The sequence below is a fragment of the Aulonocara sp. 'chitande type north' Nkhata Bay genome, linkage group LG12 (assembly GCF_057382095.1).
Source record: "Aulonocara sp. 'chitande type north' Nkhata Bay isolate Kocher_YH1m ecotype deep benthic linkage group LG12, A_spYH_male_GT1.1, whole genome shotgun sequence".
NCBI classification, from domain to species: Eukaryota; Metazoa; Chordata; class Actinopteri; order Cichliformes; family Cichlidae; genus Aulonocara; species Aulonocara sp. 'chitande type north' Nkhata Bay.
The window spans coordinates 38,589,985-38,613,173 of NC_141355.1; the positions used below are offsets into that span (position 1 = coordinate 38,589,985).

Below are 23,189 nucleotides of genomic sequence, written 5' to 3' on the forward strand. Positions count from 1 at the left end.
CAGTATTACCGTGAACTGTATAATATGGCCCAGCCCTAATTAACATACACATGCACAAGGAAACAGAAGGGAGCAAAGAACACAGACTGTGAGACAGAGAGAGCAATAACAGAAACACCAGAGGAGGTTACCTCTGCATAAATTATGATAGAAATAGACATGAACCAAAACACGAGACAGCAACTAAACTAACACTCCTGACAAAAACAAACAAACTGAAAAATCAATCTTGTCTTAATCCTGATTTAGAATAACAGACAAGAACACATTAATGATATATTAAGAGAGAACAGCTGCATGACTCGACTAGATCCAAACTCTTGTCTCTGCAGCAGATGACTCAGCCTTGATACTTTGGCTCTCACTTTCGTAACTTTTAACTGCAAAGGAGACACTGTTCAGTGTCTGCAAGCTGCAAGTTCCCCGCTACTGTCGACTGCCTGAAAGCGCTTTCTGTCCAGGGACAGCAACACTTAGTGGAGGCTGTTATCAAGGCAGCAAAAATTCAATCTTACGAATGAAGAGTTGCCTGTCACATGACAAGGTTGACCTGGGATTAAATGGCTCCCATTAAAAAGATACGAGCTGCAGCTTAAAAAAAGCGCCTGGCCAGTTTGAGAGGGTCCCGTGTGTGTCCAACTGAGGACAGCCCATGTAGGGATGGATGCTCCCCGTATGGGCGCTCGGCTCCTCATCATCAGGCGAGCAGCAGGACTTAATGGCCCGGAAAACTCAGTCAAAGAGCAGTCAGGCAGGCGGGCTTTAAATACTGAGCAGTGAACAGTGGAGGCTCATGACACTCAGCTGATGTTCACAGTGCAGACCTTCACCCTCGGCTTTAAACCACCTGACTTTTCTGTAGGAGCCCTAACTCTGCAGGCTGGACAATCATTTTAATCTAACAGTCTAAAATGTATCAGTTTATTTAAAAAAATGCTCGTTTCACTTCTTTGACATCACATAATCCATATTACTGTTTGCATTACAGCTGATCAAAAGACATCATCTTAAATGTTTTGGAGCCTTTAAACCTGACAGAATGTATGTGTCAGTCATAATTTCACACATTTCATTGAACTTTTCAATTAATATTATGCAAAGCAACAGACTAAATGCCCACTATGGCGTCCCACTTATTTAGACTTCAGAATTAGAGTACTTTAATAACCCCTAAGGTAATTATGTAACTTATCAAGTTTATAAACTACTAATCCAGATTATGGAAAGAAATCCACATCTGAAGGGAGACAAAAAATCTTTTTCTCTTTTCTTTTTACTTTGAGAGAATTTTTCCCCACAAAGTTTGAAGAATTAGTCCAAATGAAGCGTTTCAAAGCCTCCCCGTCCTGCTGTGGAAGCAGTCGCAACAAAAAGACACAACATCGAAGGGAAACCAGAACACTGAAGCTAACAGAGCCTAAGGACAGACTGCTCTTTGTTTTGGTTGTATGATCATATTTGTTCTTTTTCTCACAACACAAAGACGAGCCTTGAGCCCCCCCACATATATATGTGTGTACAAATAGAGCCAGCACTGCTGAAACAAACCACACCTCGCTCTGCACTGTGACTGCTGCTGACAGTCCGTCACTGCCTGAGCTACTGCTATTTCACATCAAACATCTTCAGAGTCAATAATAACTTTTGCATTTTCATGAATCAGGACTATTTGTTTTCTTGTCTGTACCGTTAAATACATTTATCACTCTCACCTTGTTAATAAATAGCTGTTAAGATAATTGTTCAAAGGGATGCAGAGGATCAGAAAACACTTAAAGGCTCATTATTGGTTTGTTTTGGAACCAAACCGAGACGAGGCCACGGAGACTGTCGGGGTCAAAGGCTAATTAAGCAGAGAGAAACCTTTGCTCCGGCATTGTTAACCAATCTGTCCCCAGTGAAGATGACTGCCACAGGGGCGTGACGCAGCCCTCGTCCCTATGCTAAATCTCCATTTCGGCTACTGTGCCCCATCAGCTCACAAAATGGCCCGTCAGTCCATCGCTGGGCTGCCTGACATGATCCATCGAAGAGTTATGGATATGCAATAATGAGCTGAGGTGGCCGATCGATATTTGCAGGACTTCTCTATCATTACATTTTAAACAAGAGATTCATTGTGAGTCGACAGGGTAAGAAAAATGCCAAAGTAAAGGACACAGGAAGAGTGAAATATATTGCTGTGGATAGGAGGACGCCTCTCACGGGTGCTAAAGCTGCCAGATGTGTTTATCCGAGTCGCTCGGCTGTTTCGGAGAGCTGCCACGGCCGCGTCATTTGTCAGCCGCTGCTGATGCTCAAAACAACGCGAGGAAAGAGACTACACGAGCACCATTAAGTGGGAACGCAGCATAGTAGGAAACAACATCCAAGAAGTCGTTTATATCCGGAGAACATTTAGACATAAGTCATGTTTGCATTTTGAGATTAGCTGCGTAGAACCATCAGGTTAGAATCTAGATTAGGAGACAAAGTCATTTTTCAGTGTTTAAGAACCTGAAATGCCACCATAATACAAGACTTCATTAAAAAGGCTATTCTTATTATTAATGTTAATTAGGATATCATTTTACAAAAATATAAATACCAGTCCTAAACATATACATAACCACATCACAAATGTGAATGTCAGCTTCCTATTCTTTCTATTTAAAAGTAAAACAGGAAAAAAAAATCAGTGCACCAGGTTTTTCATTCATGAAAACAAACTCAAGGCAACCGAACGAGAACATCAGGACTTTTAATCGTTAAATGTTAAAGTTAACTGTCTAAAGCTTTAAGATCTCAGACGATATAAGTGAAAGTACAACAGAAAACATGACAAAAATGTGTATTTTCTGAGTGAATAAGTGTCAGACATTTAGGTCTCATTATGTAACTGTGGCTCAGAAACGCTTCAGTCTGATTGTTCTGTTTGCTCACCGGGTCGAGACGCTGCCGCTAATGAAGTTCCTGAACTACAGATACAAACTAAAGCTAATCCAAACGTCCCGAGCAACAAAGACTGATGCAGCACATCAAAGAAAATCAAAGATGAAACAGCAGCCAATAGGATCACATTTCATCTCCTTTTAAGCCCCTCAGAGCAGGACAATGTGAGAGTGTGTGTGTGTGTGTGTGTGTGTGTGTGTGTGTGTGTGTCTGTGTATAAGAGGGAAAGAGAAATAGAGAGTGAGGGGAAGAGGACATAAACTACACAGCCCTGGCCATTTAATGTCTCCACAGCCCCAGGCCTGTGTTAATGGTGGTTGTACAACGCATTACAGCGGTGCTTGTGCCCCGAGCAGACAATTACGCCGGTATTTAGCCCGTCCACGGCCCCGCGGGCTATCAGGGCACTTAGCACCACGGCAAAGTGTGGAAGACAACCTGACAGGACACGCAGGACTTTTCTGTGAGCAACGGCCGCTCAGTCAGACACGCTGATGACGGGAACACTGCGGGGACTCTCAGAAACAAACAGCAAACAAAACGTATTCTGAAAAACTGCAAAGATCACAACGTGTTTATATTCAAAGAGGTGACCCAATTAATAACCAGGGTTACTAAAATTTTAATTTGTTGTTAAAAGTGTGTGACCCAGAGTTTTCTGTTTTTTAAAGCTGGTAATTACTGAACAGTTGCATCTTTTCTTTTTCCTGTCCAATCCTGTCACTGCCCACTTTACTGACGAGTGTATTTTTAACCAAGCAAACACTTTTCTGACATCAGCCATTAAATGAAAAAACTCCGGCATTGTTAACCAGTCTGTCCCCAGTGAAGATGACAGAGGCGTGACGCAGCCCTCGTCCCATTTCAAAGTTTTCATTCATTGTGTGGTTGAACTGTAGGCTGGTTTCTATTGTTCAGGTGAACGTATGTAGCCAATGAGCATACGCATAAAGAGGGAAGTGTTCCTCTGTATTTGGAACCACAACGATCGCCCCCTGGTGTCTGATCGAAAGAATGCAGGTTGAAGGCGTCTCCATGTTGGCTTCGGCTCAAGTTGAGCACCTGCAGACATCCAATAGGGACATCCACTCCCAGTGACATCAGAAAGATCCATGTGTGGAGACCATGGACTGAATTATAGCATTTAGAGCAAAAGAACAAAACAAGGAAAAACACAAGAGTCCAATTTGAACTCACATATTTTAATCTGAAGCTACAATCACAGTATGTCCCTGTTTTTTATTTACTAAACAACACCCCGGCTTTTTCCTGTGTGTCACAGAAATCTTACAGAGAGCTTTAAGCTCCATAATCAATACAAAACTTCTGCTTCCTGCAGCAACCGTTTGTTTTTGAGCCAATGAAACAACACGGAGCTGAGTGATGCTGTCAGCCTGTCAGTGACCAAGGAAATGAACTCTGGCTGCTACATGACATGAAACAGCACTCCCTCTGAAAAGGTCACCTCCTGGGTTTCAGGTACCCATTTGTTTCAGGTTTAATAAATCCAAAAGAGCGAGAGGCCCTGCCGACATCTCGGGAATGAGTGCGGCCCGAGTGTGTGTGTGTGTGTGTGTGTGTGTGTGTGTTCTTAACCCTTTTTGTATGTGAGTGTAAAGAAATCTGATCTGAAAGCAGGTAAAGCCCATTTTACACACGACACAAAGAAACTTACTAACACCAATCTCCCCGCCGTTTGTTTCCCCGCCTGTTGCACGAGGAGGAGGGGAACGCCCGAAACGCCAGACTTTATACGCAGTAACTCACGTTGGCGTACAGTAGAGTGTAGACCGAAGCAAGAAAAATCAATAGAATATCATCTAGAAAGATAGTAATGGATTTCTAACTTAATGGGCTTACACAGGTCTATCGATTAGCAGGATTAACATCTGCAATAGCTCAACAATCTGATTTGCATTTAAATGACTGCACGCCGCGCTGACACCAATATAACAAAAACAGACAAACGTACAGTCAGGCGGGCGAGGTCTAAAAACAGAGTCGGAGGAGGTGGAGGGAAAGTTGCTGACAGCTCGCAAACTTTGGGCTCTCGTGAATTTTGAAAAAGTCTACACAAGGACAAAAAAGAAAGAACATAAACACCGACGGACCGGGCGCGCGGCTGTCTCCCGTAAGACCGAAACCGCCATAACTCTTTTCGGGCAGCTCATCTGAGCCTCCTCGGATAGATCTTAGCGAGGAAGCGGGGCGGGTGTTTGCGGTTTGTGTGTGTCTATATGGAGTGATGAGGGGTGGGGGTAGCGCGAGGTGAGATGTTGGGAGGGCAGCGAAGTGGGGTGGGAGTTTGATGGACTGCACTGTCACCTCCCGCTCGGCGATTTACGGCGGCGGGGCTGCTGACGAGCGCGGGGCAGTAAACAGGCCGGCCGGGGGCGTATTTCACACAGAGCTGGCTTTTATGAAGAACACCGGGACGGCTCTACCCACAGCTCCGCCCGGACCGCCGTGACGGATGGAGAAAGACGCATGACAAGCTTCATCATTGTTTGTAAATCTTAACTGTTCCCGCTCACTAACTCCAGAAGGCAATTTTGCGGAGACAGCGGGGCCTGCGAAGGGGGAGGGCGAAGAGGGGTGGAGGAAGAAGAGGAGGAGGCGAGGAGGGGAGGGGAAAGGACAACGTGGCACTCCTGAAGGTTATTTGGATCTCTGTATTTGGCCAAATGATTAGCCTTATCCTGGGAGGGAGATAAATCTGACAGGGTGCTGCTTGGCTGCCAGGTGGAAGGGAGGGCAGCGAGGCTCCCCGCTCACAGTCATTTCCTCCTCATCGACTGATCCCGAGATGCACCAGATGCACGTTCAGCCACAGCAAAGCCGTTTCTGAAATGCAGACCTGAAACCAGGACGTATAACCCAGATTGTGTCTCTATCACCAAAAGCTAAAAATGACTGTTTGACTTTAGCTCAGTGAAAATGTCCAATTTCAAAGAGGCGTCGTTAAAGTGTTCAGTTTATTCAGTAAACAGTCCAAAATCAATATGTGAATGGAAGAAAATTAACCTCAACTATTTATTTATAAATGTAAAAACTAATTGATTACTTATTAACCTTAAATTGAGTCATTTTTTCAGTTTTTCTTGCTGGATTGCTTCTGGTTACTGCATGAAGCAAAACAAGTTATTTTATGTCAATTATTGGACTTTCTGTCTTAGAAGTAACACATTTTTTGATTAATGATTAATCGACTGCTGTTATAATAATTAAAGTTCTTGTCCAAAAGTTATCTTTAGGAAAAGAGTGGATTTCATTGATTACACTGAATATTTCTGTTTAAATACGACGACAGTAATGCTGTGACCGTTAGCTGAGACTAAGCTCACGGTACAAACGATGATGTCATTCTTAACAGGCTGGTCCATGATGAAGCGATCTGATCTGCAGTAAAAATACATTTCACCCTGTTTCTGTTGTGCATCCCTCTAAAGAAAAACAAGTTATGAACCCGACCATCCATTTTCCTAAGTGCTTGTCAGAAAGCAGGAGCCTATTTCAGCTGCTGTGGAGCGAGAGGGGGGGGGTCGCTGGTCTGTTTCAGGGGTAGCACACGAGTCACACCTATGACCAGTTCAGAACCACTAAGTTTAACGTGTCTTTGGACTGTGGGAGGAAGAAGAGAACTGTAGAAGAGTGAGCAGACATACAAGTCTGTAAAGGTCTCGGCCGGGCGGTGGATTTGGAATCAGGACCTTCCTGATGTGAGGCCACAGTAGTAACCGCTGCACCCCTGTGCACCTGAAGGGATGAACCAGAACCATGGCTGTGAACTGAGGTCCAAACCAAACTGTCACAGGACACAGACGTTTTCTCTTCCTCATCATTTGAACTCCAAATGAGCAAAACTCCAAATCAGAAACATGATTTTACACCAAAACAACAAAGAAAACCAGCAGTCACCTGCACCTTGCATCACATCTCTTTATTACAAGCCTTTATTTCCAGTCTAACGACGGCCAACTTCACTTCCATCAACATCAAGTTTTCATGTTCTCAGGAAGTGGCAGATAAAAAACATTTTTTATCTGCCACTTCCTGAGCCTCTGATGATGGAGTTGTGTATAAAAGTGTTTATAATCCTGAAACGGTTGATGCAGTTGTTGAAGCCAAGCTGAAAGTGTTCACTTCTTGGCAGTTTCAGTTGACATGCACACAGAGCCAAAGCTACAAAAATGGTCATTGTCCAAAAACTTGCTGATAAGATGTGAACGAGCCTCAGCAGACATCAAGGCCGCGGCCTGACACATGCACGCTGCCGTTTACAGAAGCACAGGAGTGATCTAACAGCCGACATATTAAACGCAGCCTTGTCTGCAGAAACACGCTTTATCTTCCAGCTCTGGGAGACACGGCGCACACCCACACACCAGGTTTGGTTGTGTCTGAACTAAGCAAGCATGATGACAATAAGCTGAGTCAAGGAAAAACATTCTCCACCCAACAGGCCTCCCTTTTAAACGCTTAGTTATTCCTTCTGAGAACCACATTATCAGAGCCTGTGCAGCAGTAGCTGCAGTATTAGCCCACAGCAGACCCACTCACCCCACCGATGGAAGCAGATATCCTTCATCCTTCTTCCTGTTAGTGAGTCTGTTCCTGTGTTTTTATTATAATGCGCCATCATCTGATTAACAGCAAACACGTGTCAAGTGTTTCAACATCCAATATTCCCTAATTGGAATTCTGCCGGGTGGATGGGAGTGAACATTTTGAAAACACTGGTTTTTGTACCCGAGGAAGGTCGGCTGAAGTGAAACATGATTTAATAAAATATGAGAAACGAGACAGCGTGGGGAGGTTCTCGGTTTATCTTTACTGTAGCACTGATTTTACCTTTTTACAATAAAATGAAGATCTAAACAAGCAAACGATAACATCTGATGGAGACTAATTTATTAGTCAATAGTCTGGGCTAGCAACCTCCTTTCCTCGCATGCTAACCAACAGTTTAACGCAAAAACAGCACTTCAGATGAGTGTTTTATGTCCCTGATGTGTTGGAGGAGAACAGGTACCTGGGCTGAGACAAGCAGGCTCTGTTTCCTGTGGCAGCTCAGATGCTTCAAGCAAAATCACATTTGTAAGAGAGTAGTGCAGATGTCACCAGGACGAACACTTAAAATCCTGAAAACGCCATCAATGTTGTTTCTGTTCTGTAGTGTTTGTACTGAGGTGCAGGGACAAGTGTTCAAGTCTGTCCTTACAGCTGAATCAGAAGAAGGAAGTGCACAAGCACAGGAAAAACAACACAGCTCAAAGACCTGCATCCAGAATTTGTGCTGCACGAGTTCATGATTCCCTGAGATGCACATTTTTGTGTGAGACAGCACAGTGTCGATGTGGAATCAATCAAAATGTTTGCAGCAGCTAACATTAAACACATAAAGTAACTGTAACGTTAGCAGTGTACTCACAGTCTCTGTCATTTCAAATAAACCATCAACCTTCGTGTCAGTGTTAAATGACAGCTCTTCTTTGCACTGCTCTGTGCCTCCCTCTGCTATACTGAGCCACTTTAATGTCTTTGGGGATCTGCTGTGCTGTTTTTATTACATTCAGTAAGCCACCAAGGCCGTTTCTGTATCTTTAAAAACACATAAGCTCATTTAATTTCTAAAGTTTAGAAGCTAAAAATTCGATTAATTAAAAAAAACGTCTCCAGGTATATATGCAAGTACACGCTTCCTGATGAGAGAAACCACAGTAAAGGTGAAAGAACCGACTGAGGCAGGCTGATCCTCTGCCTCTAACTGCGGGGCCACCCACAGAGAGCGTTGTTATCTTGTAATGGAGCATGGCGATTCACAGCAGGGGGCTGACGTGGGACCCCCACAGGAAAAGGACAGGTGAAAGTCATAAACAAATACAGACACAAGGAGAGACGTGGGGGTCTTTAGGTTTGCGATGCTGGTGGTGTCAGCGCTCCGATTCATTGAAAGAAGGATATTTATGTTGTACTGTTGATGCGCTTCCCCTATATCCTTTATATATGAGCAATAACATACAATACATCCTTCATCTTTAGTTCCTTAAAAATAAAACAAACCCAGTTTTTAGATGTAAGCACGAAGGGAACTGAGTGTTATATTCACAGTGTTAAAAATCTCTGCAACCAAGGTGCGTCTATGACTCATTTTCATTCATTTCCTATCATTAGTTATTATTAATCTCTGGCTCTCCTCCTCTGCGTGCCTTATGTCTCCCTTTCCTTCACACCAGCTGTCTTCCTGTTAAAAGTCAGTTTTTCCTTCCCACTGTTGCCAAGTGCAAGGAAGGAAAAATGGATTATCCTGTGCCAAAGAGTGCCAGAAATAGTTAAAAGAAAACTTGATTTTAATTTAAGGCTTTATAGAAGTGAATCTCTGCAATGTGCAAAGGTTTATATGAGACAAACACACGAGGAAAGAGGAAAAAGAGATTTTTTTATGCTAATTGCTACAGAATTTATGTAACCTACAGGTTTATGATTCTACATATATCTGAGGATCACAAAAATGAGGCAGGTGTGGATTAGAACAGCCCAGATCTGTACAGGTAACAGGTGTGAAAGAAAACGCCGATAATCATGAAACAGATACAGAAGACGACCGTCCAACAGTCTGAGTTTTAACACTGACTCAGACGCAGCTCCATCACAGGAACTCAGAGAGACACCTTCTGTCAGGGTGTGTGGAGACAAATGAACAAAGACTGAGCACTCAACGCAACAACAGCACCAACAATCACAAAACAAACGACACAAAAGGCAGACACTTCAAATTAAAACAGGAACAAAAACAGTCCGAGATCCGTGGAGGGAACAGAAACTACAACAAATAATAAAAATCATAACACAAAATCAAGACATCAAACCCTCAATGCCTCAGTCAAACCAGCCTTTGCACTCCCACTGTGCTCGTGCAAATGTGAACCTCTGCATGCTGCAGTCCTCTGTTACTAACAAGTTTATCTGAGAGTTGTTAAGATTATGTCGTGTGCTCTCTGAACACATTTAAATCTAATAACGACGTCCACTGCAGAGCCAGAATCCTGATCTGAAGCTTATCCTGCCTGAAAACCATCAAACAGCAAATCCTTTAAATGTCCTTAATTTCCATTTGGCCTTATTAGTCGAGCAGCCTCCCTCTATCTCTTCTGCTTTATGCTGGATCTTCTCTCTTATCATGCACTTACATGCAGTCTTTACAAATTCCAAAAACACTGTGCTGAACATGTGAAGCAACACACACACAATCTGATGAGCCCACATTCACAGGCATGAGAAAGGCACAAAATCCAAGCCACCTCCGTCAGCAGCTACGTTAAGAAGAGATCAGCGTCTGAGATTGGCAAGTGCCAGAAATCGAGAGCTGCAGAGATCAGGGGATCAAATCTACTTCATCTTTAAACATGCCAAAAAGAAACAGAGCAGTACTGTTTTTAACTTTGTAGCTTCAGAAACGCTCGGGTCAGACCTGCTTTCACAGAACTGCATCAGAAGCAGGAAGGAAAAAAGTTTAGTCAAAGTAAAAAGTGCATTTTATGGCGCTCTGGATTCGAGTGCAATCCTCCCTTCCATGTACTGTTGATAAAGTCTGGGTAAAGGTTTATGGAGCCTGAGAAGTGTGTTGTTGTGTGTCACTCACAGGCTGCCATGGTCTCAGAGCAGCTGTTATTGCTGTCATCCAGGCTAAAGAAGGGTGGCACACAGGTGGTGGAGCCCAGGCCCTGAGTCAGGTAGGTGGCTGCTGGGTAGTAGGAGTGCATGCGGTACTGAGACGACACGTTGTGGCTGGGCAGGCGGCCATCGCCATGAGGCATCTGCTTTATGCAAGTAAAACACAAAGACAGGCACTTTTAGATTGAAAACATACAAACACTGCATGCTGTGGATAAACAGCAAAGGTCCAGAAAGTGGAGGCCTGGAGGTCCTCCTTAATCCACCAAAGATCTGAATTAAGGTCAGTCTTCATATTTAGGAGCTGACCCATGGTTGAAGGTGTGGTATGAGGATTAAATAGCTCTCCATAAAAGTTCATGTTGGGGTCCCCGCTGGGCAGAAACAAAACCATCATATGACAAGATGACGACAGAAAAAAAACACGAGACTAGAAACAAAATGTTTTAATTATCGGATATTAAATATGATATTAAATATATATATTTTGCCTCCAGACAAACAAAACCTAAACAGATCTGTAACATTTGTTGTGTGCAGTTATTTATCTGCTTGTTTACTCTTGGATCAGCTGGTTGTTGGTTCCAAACATGTTTGTTGCTATTGGGGAAGTTGCAGAGCGCCCTCTGGTGGACAAACTATACAACGTCACTCATAACAGAGTTGAAGGGTGTTTCTGTCGCTTCTTTTTAATTGTTTGTTATAAATGCGATAATGACAGATTAGCAAACAGCTAAAATTAACATCAGTCTACATTTGGTTTTGCTCACGACAAAAATGTCCTGATCTTAAATGCTCACACTGAAATCTTAGCTGCACACAAGGGGATTTCTTTCTGAGGTGTTTGAATAGTTTCCGTCTGAGCTGATATCTTGGTAGCTACATGATGAATTAAAAAACTGAGCTTAAAGACATGCTGATAAAAACTGGAGATTTTCATGGGAACTGTTCAAAAGAACAAAGAACTGTTCCGGCTTTAAAAAGTCTTTCCTGTGACTTTTGCTCTGTGAGTCAAACACCAGCCGTTGGTTCAACAGAGGCTATGCGCCTTACTGGGGTCACATGATCTTAAGATCTGCACTTTAAATAAAGGTTTTATATAAAATACAGTTTATTTCCTGCAGCTCTGTGAGGTTACAGTGGTTTACACTGGCTTTATGACTTTCATCAGAACATCAGAGCCCGCTAACACCACCACTGGATATATTTATAATACAATATAAACGCCGCTGTTGTGTGAGTCCACTCACAGATTCTGACTGTAAAATCCTTCATCTCATACATCAGATTTTCACAGGCAACACTTTAACAACTCGGAGTGACAGAAAGAAATACAGCCGTAAAATAATATATGACAGAAAATTAGCAGTGTGTGATTTCACAGGCCCGCGGCTTGTTCTCAAAATGGGCAGCAACACCCAGAGCTGGCTTTCCTCAGTCCTCTGAAAACTTTAAAACGAGCTGTCTACTCAGCAGCAAGGCCGCCTCGCTGAGGGTTTTCAATTTCATTTTTATGGAATTTGATTTCTGTCAGGCTGTAATACGTCACCCGTATTGTCCACACCATCGGTTCTGCGACAGCTTTATAAACTGTTATTTAAGCTACACTCGGCTCCTGTATTAGGCCGTGAAAAATACAATACAGATTGGAACTGGAGTCTTGAAAGTGCACCGCGCTGATGGTTAAGCGGGACACACGGAGCACCAAACAAAACTGGCAAAGTTGCTCGCCGAGGCTGAGTTTTTCCATACGTTTACATCCAGAGGCGGCGAGCACATCCCCGGGTTCAGCACGATGCCACAGTGTGTAGCTAACTGTCCACATCATCTGACCTGTCATCAAGTCAGGTGATAGTTTGTGCCACTTTGTAAAAAGCAGGACTTTAAATTAGCTCAGTGTTGGTGTTCTCACACAAAGAGACAAATGGTGTTCAAACATATTTTCCCCACAGATGATTAATAAACCTTCGACAGCAGCTGGATCCACCAGCCACCAATCAGGCTTTCACAAAGCTGTGGGGGGTTATGGAGTGATAAATGGGAAGCTGAAGCTGGAAGCAACACCAACGAAGAAGTCAGGAGAAATGATCACAAACAGGTTCAAAATGTGTCGGTTAAAATAATGAAAGCAGCTCAAAACACCCAGATGATAACAGCTGCCTGGGATGTCCTCCAGACACGCGACCATAATCAGGCTGGTTATTCACACCGACCACGTGGTTATGCCCGGAGAAATCTGAATACCACTGCTTTATCAGATTATTTCCAGTTTACTGTGTTTTTCTGTGAACAGTGTAGGTTTTCATTTCAAATGTTTATGATTATGTGCTATAAATAAACTGTGTGTGTCCTCGTCAGTCAAAGTGCAGCTTCACCCTAACACGCTCACCTAAAGCATCAAACTTTGGAAACAGAAACAAAAACATGTCCTTCAGTGATAAGAGTTGAATTAAGTCACACAGTCAAGCTTAACTTTAATTCCAGGCTGATCAGCTGATCGCAGTGCCAGCTGATACCCTTCTTCTATCTTACTGATGAATCTAATAAAGTGTCCGATTAACCTGCAGTAACGTCTCCACGGCTGCCTTCAGTCATGCTGGTTTGCAGCCCGCTATCATTCTCACTGGTGCTCGCTCAGGTCTGTGCAGAGGTCGCGCTGCTGTTTCTTAATCTTTTCCACATGCACGCATGAAACTTTTTTTTTTTTGCAGTAATTTAACCCGTTATTGTACTAAATTTAGTAACGCCATTACAGGTACAAATGTGCTGCTGTTTGCATTGCAAATCTTTAATGATCTGCATGAAGGATGAGCAGGAAAAATCAAAGGCGCCTTTTTTTCTGCACACTTGTGCCTGAATCAGCTGACTCCAGTTCAAGTGGAGGGAAGGAAGCTGGATGGTGTAGTGGTAAGACTACACACCTTTGGAACGGGAGTCACAAGCTTGATTCCCACCCGGTATCCAGTAAGGGTCCTGGCTAGACCCCCCACGCAAAAAAAACCCCAAAACTCCCGCAGCTATGTCTGCAGCCTGTCTGCAGCTTGGACACAAGAATTTCACTACATGTTGTACTCTGTATAAAGGTGTTTGTTTGTTAAAGGAAAGGGGGCATGGTTCTCAAAGCGTGGTCTGCAGGCCAGCAGCAGCCCTCAGTAACAGTCTGCAGGCCTGTAAGCGAATGAAGAAACTGCTGCTCAGTTTTTACTGCAAAGCGCAGTTTAACATCAAAGCAGCATTTCTTTAAAATATTACGAGTTCTGTGGTCAAGACTAAAATATAACAAGGGCCACTGCTACAAACTGGACGTGCACATGCGTCTCAATATCAGCCTGTCGGGTCAGGCGTGCAGCATCGGCTCTCCTGTGGTCCTGCTTCAGCAGTGGACAGATCACGTGTGCAGTTTTTGCCTTATTTGCACTCAGTCTGGAGAACACCTGGATGTACCAACCAAAGCGATTTAAACAAGGCACATGTCAGACAGCACTGATATTAATATTGAAATAAATGGCGAGTGAAGAGAAAGCCACCATTATCACCATGACATCAGTAACAACTTGTGCCAAACGTGTAAGACGGCCGTACGCTGCGGTTTGCTCACAGACCTACAGTGCCTCCTCTGAACCACCCAGATAAGTTGCTGAGTCCTTAAGGAGGGGCTTCCTTACCTCCCTGAGAGGGCCTGTCTTCTTATCTGGCACCATCTCCTGTCTGGAAGCTCTACACTACCCTTATATTATCACCATCCACCTGCATGACAGCCAAGCATCACTGAGTGCACAGGAGAAAAGGAGGAGGCAGATGGCCTTCCACTGATAAAGACCACATTGTTTCCTCTGGTGTTACAGTGGGAAGAGCTCAGGACCTGCGGATCACTTTATTATGACGCATTAGCTTAATGATTTTAAGGGAAATGCATATTTCACCTCAGTCATGAGTGAGGCGTTAAGAAGTGCCAACAAAACATAAAAACAGAACAGACGAAAACAAACTGGCAAAAAGCAGATGCAGAAATATAAAAAATAACAAAGTTTGACTTGAAACTTGTTGTTCGTAACTTTCATGGATAGAATTTCCAGGCGCAGCAAAGTGTGGCCGGCGGTTTCTGGCTTGGTGGCCTCGGGATCACCTCTGTGCTTTCTGCCGATCTTCTGGCTTTATCAGGAAGTGACCTCTCGCTTAAACTGGAGGGTTTGCAGCCAAGCGTGAAACAGCTGGCAAGAAAAGTCAGAGGCCACAAAATGGTGTGTTTGGGAGGAGTTCAAGTATCTGTGGGTCGGGTTCACAAGTGGGTGGAGAGAGGAGCAGGAGTCCGCGGGGATCTGAACGCTGTACCCATCTTTACGGTGAAGAGAGCTGAGCGTGAAATCAAAGCTGTCGATTTACTGCTCCGTCTACGTTCCCGCCCTCGCCTACGGTCGTGGATGCAAGCAGTGGTACCAAACAAACATTTGTGGTTGTTTGTTTCTTTTGTACACTTGAACACTACAGTGACCCTCCAATGAGACGACAGTGCCAGCAGGGGCCCACAGCTCATTTAAGTGTGAACCCTGTTCCATCCAGCAGTAGTTGTAGTTCGTCACCTGAGAGGGACTCCGAGTAAAGCTGCTACTCTTCTATAAGGACACCAGATGAGGTGGTTTGGGCATCGTAGGAATCATAGTCCTACCAGTAGGAGAGCACAGGAAGACCTCGGGCACACTGGTCAGATTATGTTTCTCAGCCAGCTTGGTGACACCTCAGAGCTCGAGGAGGTCCCTGCTTAGACTGCTGCCTCTCAGATCAGCAGCAGAATATGGATGCATGGCTGAAAACCAGTGTTTAAATTAAAAAATGTATATGAGCCACCAAGATTATTCTGACCGTGAGCCCACGACTACAGCAACAAGGTGAACTGTACAGATTTTTCTCCTGTTACACACTTTGTCAGGAGTTTCCTGCCTCACAGTGAAGAAAACCATTTATTTCTTAGTTCTGGAAGTTTCATAGTAGATCCATCCACAGTTAATGATGATTCGCCTTTGCCATCACCTCTGTCAGCATCAACAGATTTATAGATGTGCATAGTGTCATTTATGCACTCACAATGAGATGTTGTATTTATAAAGGGACACCTTGAGAAAAACCCCAACGAATGAAAAGTTAAAGGCTGTTGGGCTTGCATTGACTCAGGCGTGCTCTCTGCATCGTGCAGAAACAGGACAGCGATAACTGCTTAGCATCAAATATGGAGACAAAATCTAAAGTGAGCAACTCAAGGACTCACTTCAGTTTGGGATACTAAAATCTGAATGCAGCTCACTGAACTGGAGGTTTAGGACGGGTAAAGGAGACACACAACAGTTTCCTTCTTTCTTTCTCTTTAACCAAATGTTAAAATCAGGCAATGAACTATTTCATCCCACCTTTCTACTTACAGATATTATTTATTGAGTGTTTGCTGCTCTAAAACTCATCTTCATTAAATCAGCTCCTCGTGCAAATACAAAAAAATCTGCCTCTGATATTGAATAACCACAGCACGTAGCCCTCTCAACCTGACAACTTCACTGAAAATATCATAAATCACAGAAGCGGATGGCCAAATTATGCTAAAGAGCGCTAACTGATTAGCATTAATGTGCTGGCTTTCTCCCTCGGGCGCTGAGGCATAGCGGTGTGTTCCTCTGCCGACAGACAATACCATTAACCTTTGCAATTCAGGCTCTGCTGTGCGCGGGCAGGATCGCGGAGGCAGTGACCCCAAAAGTAGACGTTGCTACTGGGGCAACTGAGAGAGAAGGAGGGGGCGGAGAGAGGGGTACAAATGTTCTTCATAAAAACACAAACGCAGGAGAGTTATAGATCTAATCTGCTCCATGCATAAGCTTAGTGTGTGTGTGTGTGTGTGTGTGTGTGTGTGTGTGTGTGTGTGTGTGTGTGTGTGTGTGTGTGTGTGTGTGTGTGTGTGTGCCCTGCTCTCTCTTTTACCATCAGCGCTGACTTTTTTCAATTGAGTTGTGACCTGGGTGTAACCACGTATACGGTTATATGAGTACAGGACACGCTGATGCATCACTGACGGAGCTCGGTTACATTTCCTGAACACAGACGTCGAACCTTCTCCATCAGGACACGTTCAAGTTCCTCATCAGTCTCATACATGAACACTGTCCCTCATTTAGTCCTTTAAACTGTTCTGACAGACATCGTTCATCAGGCGGCTTCTGTTAGAAATCAGCTGGGGCTGTTTTCAAATGTAATGTGATTACAATAAGCAAACATACAGCAACATCAGAGCTTTTATTTCTATTTTGTTCTGAAATCTGTTCACTTTTCTTCACTTTCCACAGCAGGTTTGCTTGTTTTGGTTTACTCGTTAAGAGCTTTGGGTTCAGCTTTGTTAGTTTCAGTGTTGGGTTCAATGTTTTTAGTCGTGGAGTAAATTTCCACTAATCAACTGAACAACTACTACTGTTACAACTACTTTTCTCAGTTTATATACACTAACTTATTGGAAGTTACACGTCTACTTTTTAATGCACAGGTACGACACACAATCTGCACTTTTCTAATTATTCTAAATATTCTTAACTATTTAAACTTTCATATCCTGCTCTGTTTGCACACTACAGCTGGGTTTGCCATTTATCTGTACTTTAATTTTAATAACAGCACAGAACTGTTTTGGTAACGATTGTCCATGATGGAAATATGTAACAATTTTGTGTGTCTCCGTCCTGTGTCCTCTTCTGCTTGTATAGGTGTTTTTTTGCTGCCTTTAGAACCAAATTTCCCCTGCGGGACAATTAAAGGATTATTCTATTCTATTCTATTCTATTCTATACATAAGTTCAGAGCAGTTATCTGGATACAAACACTTTGTGAATGCAGTTAATTTGCAGCCATCCAAAGTCTAGAGTTGATTTTTATTTTTCACAGCTGGTTTCTGTTTTTAGACACCTTTAGTTCACTAAAGTATCCTTAAAGATGATTTAACACTGGATTGATTTTCATCGCTTTTCTTTTGACCGAGCAGTAAACATCCAGTATAATCAGCCCCAAATTCATTTCAGTGATTTAAACAGAGGTCTGTACTTGAGCGCAGTAAGAGCGAGGCAGCGGACCTGGAGTCAGAAACTGGACACATCTTTATCCTCTGGGTTTGCAGGACTGTAACATACTATAAAGTGACCACTAAGGCAAGCACGTCAAACTCATTTTATATGGTAGGCCCACTCTGAGCTTCAGGGGGCGGGACCAGTGAAACTCTGCGTTCTGTCAGTGTAAAGAAGTCTAACTGCACCCTCAGAAACCCCAAAGTGAGAAAGTTCAACTTTAGCTCATCTCAGATACATGACGGTATAATCAACACGACTCTTTGGGCTTAAACTGTAAGAAATTAATTCTTGTGAATTAAAAAAGAAACATTTTCATATTAAACACTGAAAAAACTAAACTTTTCTGTCACGTAAACGTATGTTTAACCGAGTTACTGTGGTGTAGTATAAATGATCATGGGGTAGGGCTGATCGATATAACGATATAAAAACGTCTATCGTTTCATTTTACGCTATCGTTTGTTTCGTGGTGTCGCAAAATAAACTGTTTTCATTGTTTTGATGGTCACTGTAGTGTCTATATTAATTTATTAAAGTTCTCTCTTTCTCTTATATTTAATATAACCACTACAGACGGACAAGCACCTGTTTTTATGCGTTGTCGTTAGCAACAACGACAATAAAACCATCGCGTGTCCGCTTGTTTATTTTCCACATAAACCTTTCAGAATAAAGCTCAAGATCCTGTTGAGACTTTTCAAAATAAGCTGAATCACGTGAAAGATGCAGAGTGTTTATGGATGAGAAGCAAAAAAGAGCCGCCAGGTGCTAAAAAATAAACCTTAGACGCAAACCTTAGAACAGGCTTTTCCCCGCCGCACGCCGTGTAATAAATACAAAGAAAACGGTGGCCGTTACAACTTATGTCTAAAAATGCATCGTTTCATGCATCAGTTAAAACACTCGACTCAGCAACCAGAGATTCACAGAATTTACAGAAAATGTTACATTTTCGTGATTTATATCGTTATCGGACGATAGATGTCTTATATCGGGATATGAGATTTTGGTCATACAGCCCTGTCATGGGGTAGGTCTTTATTAATAAGAAGCGCTGTAAAAAATCCATTGGGTCAGACTGGAGTCAGCGGTGGCCTGATTCTGGGCCCCGGGCCTTATGTCTGACACCTCTGCATTTAGGTGTCTTGATGCTCAGGCTCAAACATCCAGGTAAGTAAATCCCAAAAGGTTGATTCTGTTCATCTGTTTCATCATCATCCAAGTGACTTCTTCAGTCTGAGCTGACTTGATCAGTGGTTGTTGATCAATGTTCATGATGATTTGCATATTAATGATCAATGAACTGATCTCCCAGCCCATTGTTCCTTCAGTGGGCTGGTTTCAGTCATTATGCAAATGTACGTTTATAAGGTTGAAACCTGCAGTCAGCTGAGACTGAAGAAGTCACCTGGATGATGATGATGATGTAAACGTGAAGATGAACAGAATCGACCTTTTGGCCTCTGCATTGGGGAAAAACTACCTGAGTTTTGAGCACTGAAGATGCCTCTCGGATGACGGGTGAAACATCCTAATGATCAAAATATTCCAGCTGTTTTCAGTTCAAGCACTTAAAACTGCCATGACCTGGAGGACTGAGAAGCTGCAGACCTACTGACAGAGTGAAGACACCCCAGAGGATTAAATGCAAAGCAACTTCAGATTTAGGCTTTCCTGTTTATGTAGTCCAAAGTAACTGGCAAATAAAAGCAGTGTAGCCTGCACACTGACTTAGTGAAGCAGACCTGTGAGATCTCTTTATAGCCACAAACCCAACAAGAGGCTGGAATTTAGACATTAAAATATCAGTTTAACATAATCAAAACTGTGAGTTACAAGTATTTTTGGGCTGTGACTGTCTACATATATAACAAATCAGTGCCAATCTAACCAACACTCATTTAAAATGAGGATCATTTAACACCAGTTTAACACTGGTTTAACACCAGTGATTGTCTGAGAGAAACACGACACTCTCGTGATAAGTTGGCGTGAAAGCGAAGCCTTTCCCGACTGAAGCGCCGTAAAGCCGCTTACCTCCCGTTTCTGTGACATGAATTTCTCACATGCTGCTTTACAGGCTTTGCTGCTACGAGAACAATAAACTATGTGCAGACCTGTTCCTAAACATGAAGAACATTCCAACACAAAAGCGGTTCTTTTATATTTGAAGCCACAGCAGTTAATCCCCTGTAGCGGGTCACGTTTGATGTAACTGGGTTAAAGTAATACGATTATGAATTGTAGCTTGACGCACACGGACAGATTTGTCCTGCCGAGCTCACCCAGCTGTTTAAAATTCCTGTCAAATCAACGTATCCAACAAGCAGGACCAACGCTCACGCCTTCATTAGCTCCTGATCACACTGACTGTCGCTGCTGTGGCTCACCTGGTACTGCGGGTAGTTGTAAAGGTTTCCATAGTAGGTGGGGTAGCGCGAAGGCTGGTAGAAATTGTAATAGGGGGTTTCCAGCAGGAGGTCAGACGGTCCCTCGGTATGAGCCCTGGCAGCGGCTGATGGGCTGGGGGACGATGCTGAGCGGGTCCCTGGACACAAAAACAAACAAAACACGATGAGACCGAGAGGATGAAGAGTGAAGTCTGTGGCTGGTTGTTTCAGCACTGTCAGGTAATTTAACATATGATGTTCAGGATGTTTTCAAACGCTCGTGTTTGTGTTTTGTTGCAATTTTAACAAGGAAACAAGTCTCATTAAGCCCGTCTCACATTTTACTGATGCTAAAATGTAACAATTAACTTCTCTCAGTATTTAAGTTACACTTGTTCAGATCATTAAAGGAGACAGAAAGAGTTCATTTTGAAACATGCTGCCCAACAGCTCCATCTTCAGGTGACAGCTGTACTTGGTGTCAAACATAAAATTGTCATTTTTCAGGATGAAGATGACCATTAAGTCATCATTACTCACTCTCGCTTGTACGTTTCTTATCAGCAAGGACACATTCTTCCCAGGCAGACCCTGATCTTTGCACAGGGAAGACACTGTGCACCACTGGAGCCAAACATGATCACATTTACTGTCCCAACTCCTGCCATCAGCAGCTCCACACAGTGCTCCACTCCTTTTTATACCTCAATCTTCATCTCTACCCCCCCGTTCCCTCAAAATAAAAGGAACACACATACAAACATACAAAGTGCAAGATAAGAGCAGCCTTGACCCAAAATCACATTTAAGCGTTATCAGCGAAACACTCTTCTGTGTCAGCTTCCACACAACCTGGAAGAAAAACTCAAGGACATATTTTCAAGTTTCTAGTGTCCTTTGTTATCACAGAGTCTCTTGTTCTCGTCTAGAAACGTGTTCAGTCCACAGGATGTTGTTCAGCCTTGGATTAGCAATAACACCAATTAACATTTTAAAAAAGCAACAACATTAATTCACTGAGGGGTAACTGGTTTATCTAGACAGGCACACAACAGAGAAGGAGGAAGTGCAGGCAGGTGGATGCCTCTCAGACCAGCAGCTGAAGTGCAGGCAGTAACACTGACCTGTGTCCAGACCTCACAGGTGAAAAGGTGTCTTTGAGAGAATTAACTGGAATTTTTTCAGACACTTGACACGTTAATAGCATTGTTTTTGTTTTTGTTTAATAACTAAAAACACTGGAGATCTCTAATAATAAGGTTCATAACACAACAAAATCTGACGAGGTCCATGTAACACGAGGTTACCTGTGACAGCAGAGGTGGGGTGGCTGGTAGGTGTCGGGGACCGTCCCTCCACAGAGAACAGGCAGTCTGCTCCAACTTCATTCTTGACCATCATCTCAGAACCGGACAGAGACACTGGACTACACATCCCAAGCTCTTCTTCTTGGGCCTGCTGCCTCCTCAGGGCAACCTGGAAGGGAGGAGAGGTTTGATAAGGAACCGAGAGCATGAAACAAACATTGCCCTTATCTGCTGACTTCCCAGAACAGATTTAAACAGAGGCTCGTCTGAAAATTGTAATTACACCTGATTAGACAATAATAAGATTGTTTGTGTGCAGATAAACTGTTGATATCGCCATAAAACAAGATGATATTGAAAACACGCTCCTGGCTGCTGAGCGAGATGAAACCAGCAGCTCTTTGTTGTTTATAATTCTTGAAAAACTGTTTAACAACCGACTGAAAAATTTATAGATAAACGACTCACCGAGAGTCAGTACGGATTCAGATCAAGCAGATCACCATCATTGGCACTATCAGATTCAATAGAATACATCTCAAATTCCATAGACAAAAAGCAATATGTGGCTGGGTTATTCAGAGACTTGACAAAAGCATTTGACTCTATAGATCAGGATATATTAATAAGAAAACTGGAACGTTATGGTGTCAGAGGGGTCGCTTTAGTGAGAGGAAGCAGTTTGTGAAATTAAATGGTGGTTGCTCCTTATGTATGCACATTGCTTGTGGTGTATCCCCCAAAATTCAACATCATTAACGACATCTGTAAAGTGTCCAAAGCATTAAAAATGGTTCTCTTTGCTGACGATACAAACATTTTTTGCTCTGGTGATGATCTGCAGAATTTATTGGAGGATATGAAATAAGTAAAGTCAAGTTCTGGCTTGATAAAAACAAATTATCATTAAATTTAAATAAATCTAAACTTATGTTATTTGGAAATAGTCGTTTAAATACAAATGCTGAGATTCAAATAAATGGTGTTGATATTGAAAGAGTCAGTGAAAATACATTTCTGGGGGTAATAACAGATGAAAAACTTAACTGAGAGCTCACGTAAGATATATTCATGCCAAAGTATCACGAAGCATTGCAGTACTAAACAAGGCAAAGCAGGTATTCGACAGAACATCACTTCATATTCTCTACTGTTCACTGGTTTCACCATACTTAAGCTATTGTGCAGAGGTCTGGGGCAACAGCTATAAAACATTACAGTCACTTTTTACTCTTCAAAAAAAGCAGTCGGAATCATCCACACTGCAGGTTACAGGAACATACAAACTCACTGTTTTTGCAGTAGGAAATATTGAAAATTGACGATCTAGTAAAATTCCAAACAGCACAAATTTTATTCAAAGCATAAAATAAAGAACTGCCAGGTAATATTCAGAGTATGTTTGTTTTAAAAGAAGCAAGTTATAATTTAAGGGGTTTTTGTAACTTCAAAACAGGGAAGGTCCGTACTACAAGAAAAGGCTTTTGTGTTTCTGTTCATGGAGTGAAACTGTGGAACAGTCTGAATATGGAATTACAGCAACGTCCAAACACAAAACTGTTCAAAAAGAGTTATAAAAATATGATCTTGAAATTATGTGAATGTCTCTATTAAAAGATTTACAGGATATAGTATATTAGAAATCTGTTCACCATTTTTATTACAAATTATATCAGTAAGGAAGCTGACTAAATATTGAATGATAATTTATGGCAAAGGGGTGGGATCAAATAAGTGTGTACTTCTTCCCTTTCAACGTGTAAATGAATCAGAATGGTAGCAATATTGAA

General features: G+C 42.7%; 1 protein-coding gene across 2 annotated transcripts in view; it reads right to left on the reverse strand.

Moving 5' to 3' along the window:
• Positions 1 to 23,189, reverse strand: part of dmrt1 (doublesex and mab-3 related transcription factor 1) — a 32,938-nt gene that overhangs the window by 8,277 nt on the left and 1,472 nt on the right. The window contains exons 2-4 of one of the 2 annotated variants that reach the window (XM_086257708.1): positions 21,400 to 21,568; positions 20,093 to 20,250; positions 10,574 to 10,748 (exon numbers count right to left, since the gene is read on the reverse strand). In XM_086257708.1, the coding sequence (XP_086113834.1) occupies positions 10,574 to 10,748; positions 20,093 to 20,250; positions 21,400 to 21,568 (502 nt within the window). Of the gene's footprint in view, positions 1 to 10,573; positions 10,752 to 20,092; positions 20,251 to 21,399; positions 21,569 to 23,189 lie in introns of both variants that reach the window. The other variant, XM_086257707.1, reaches the window with a different exon arrangement.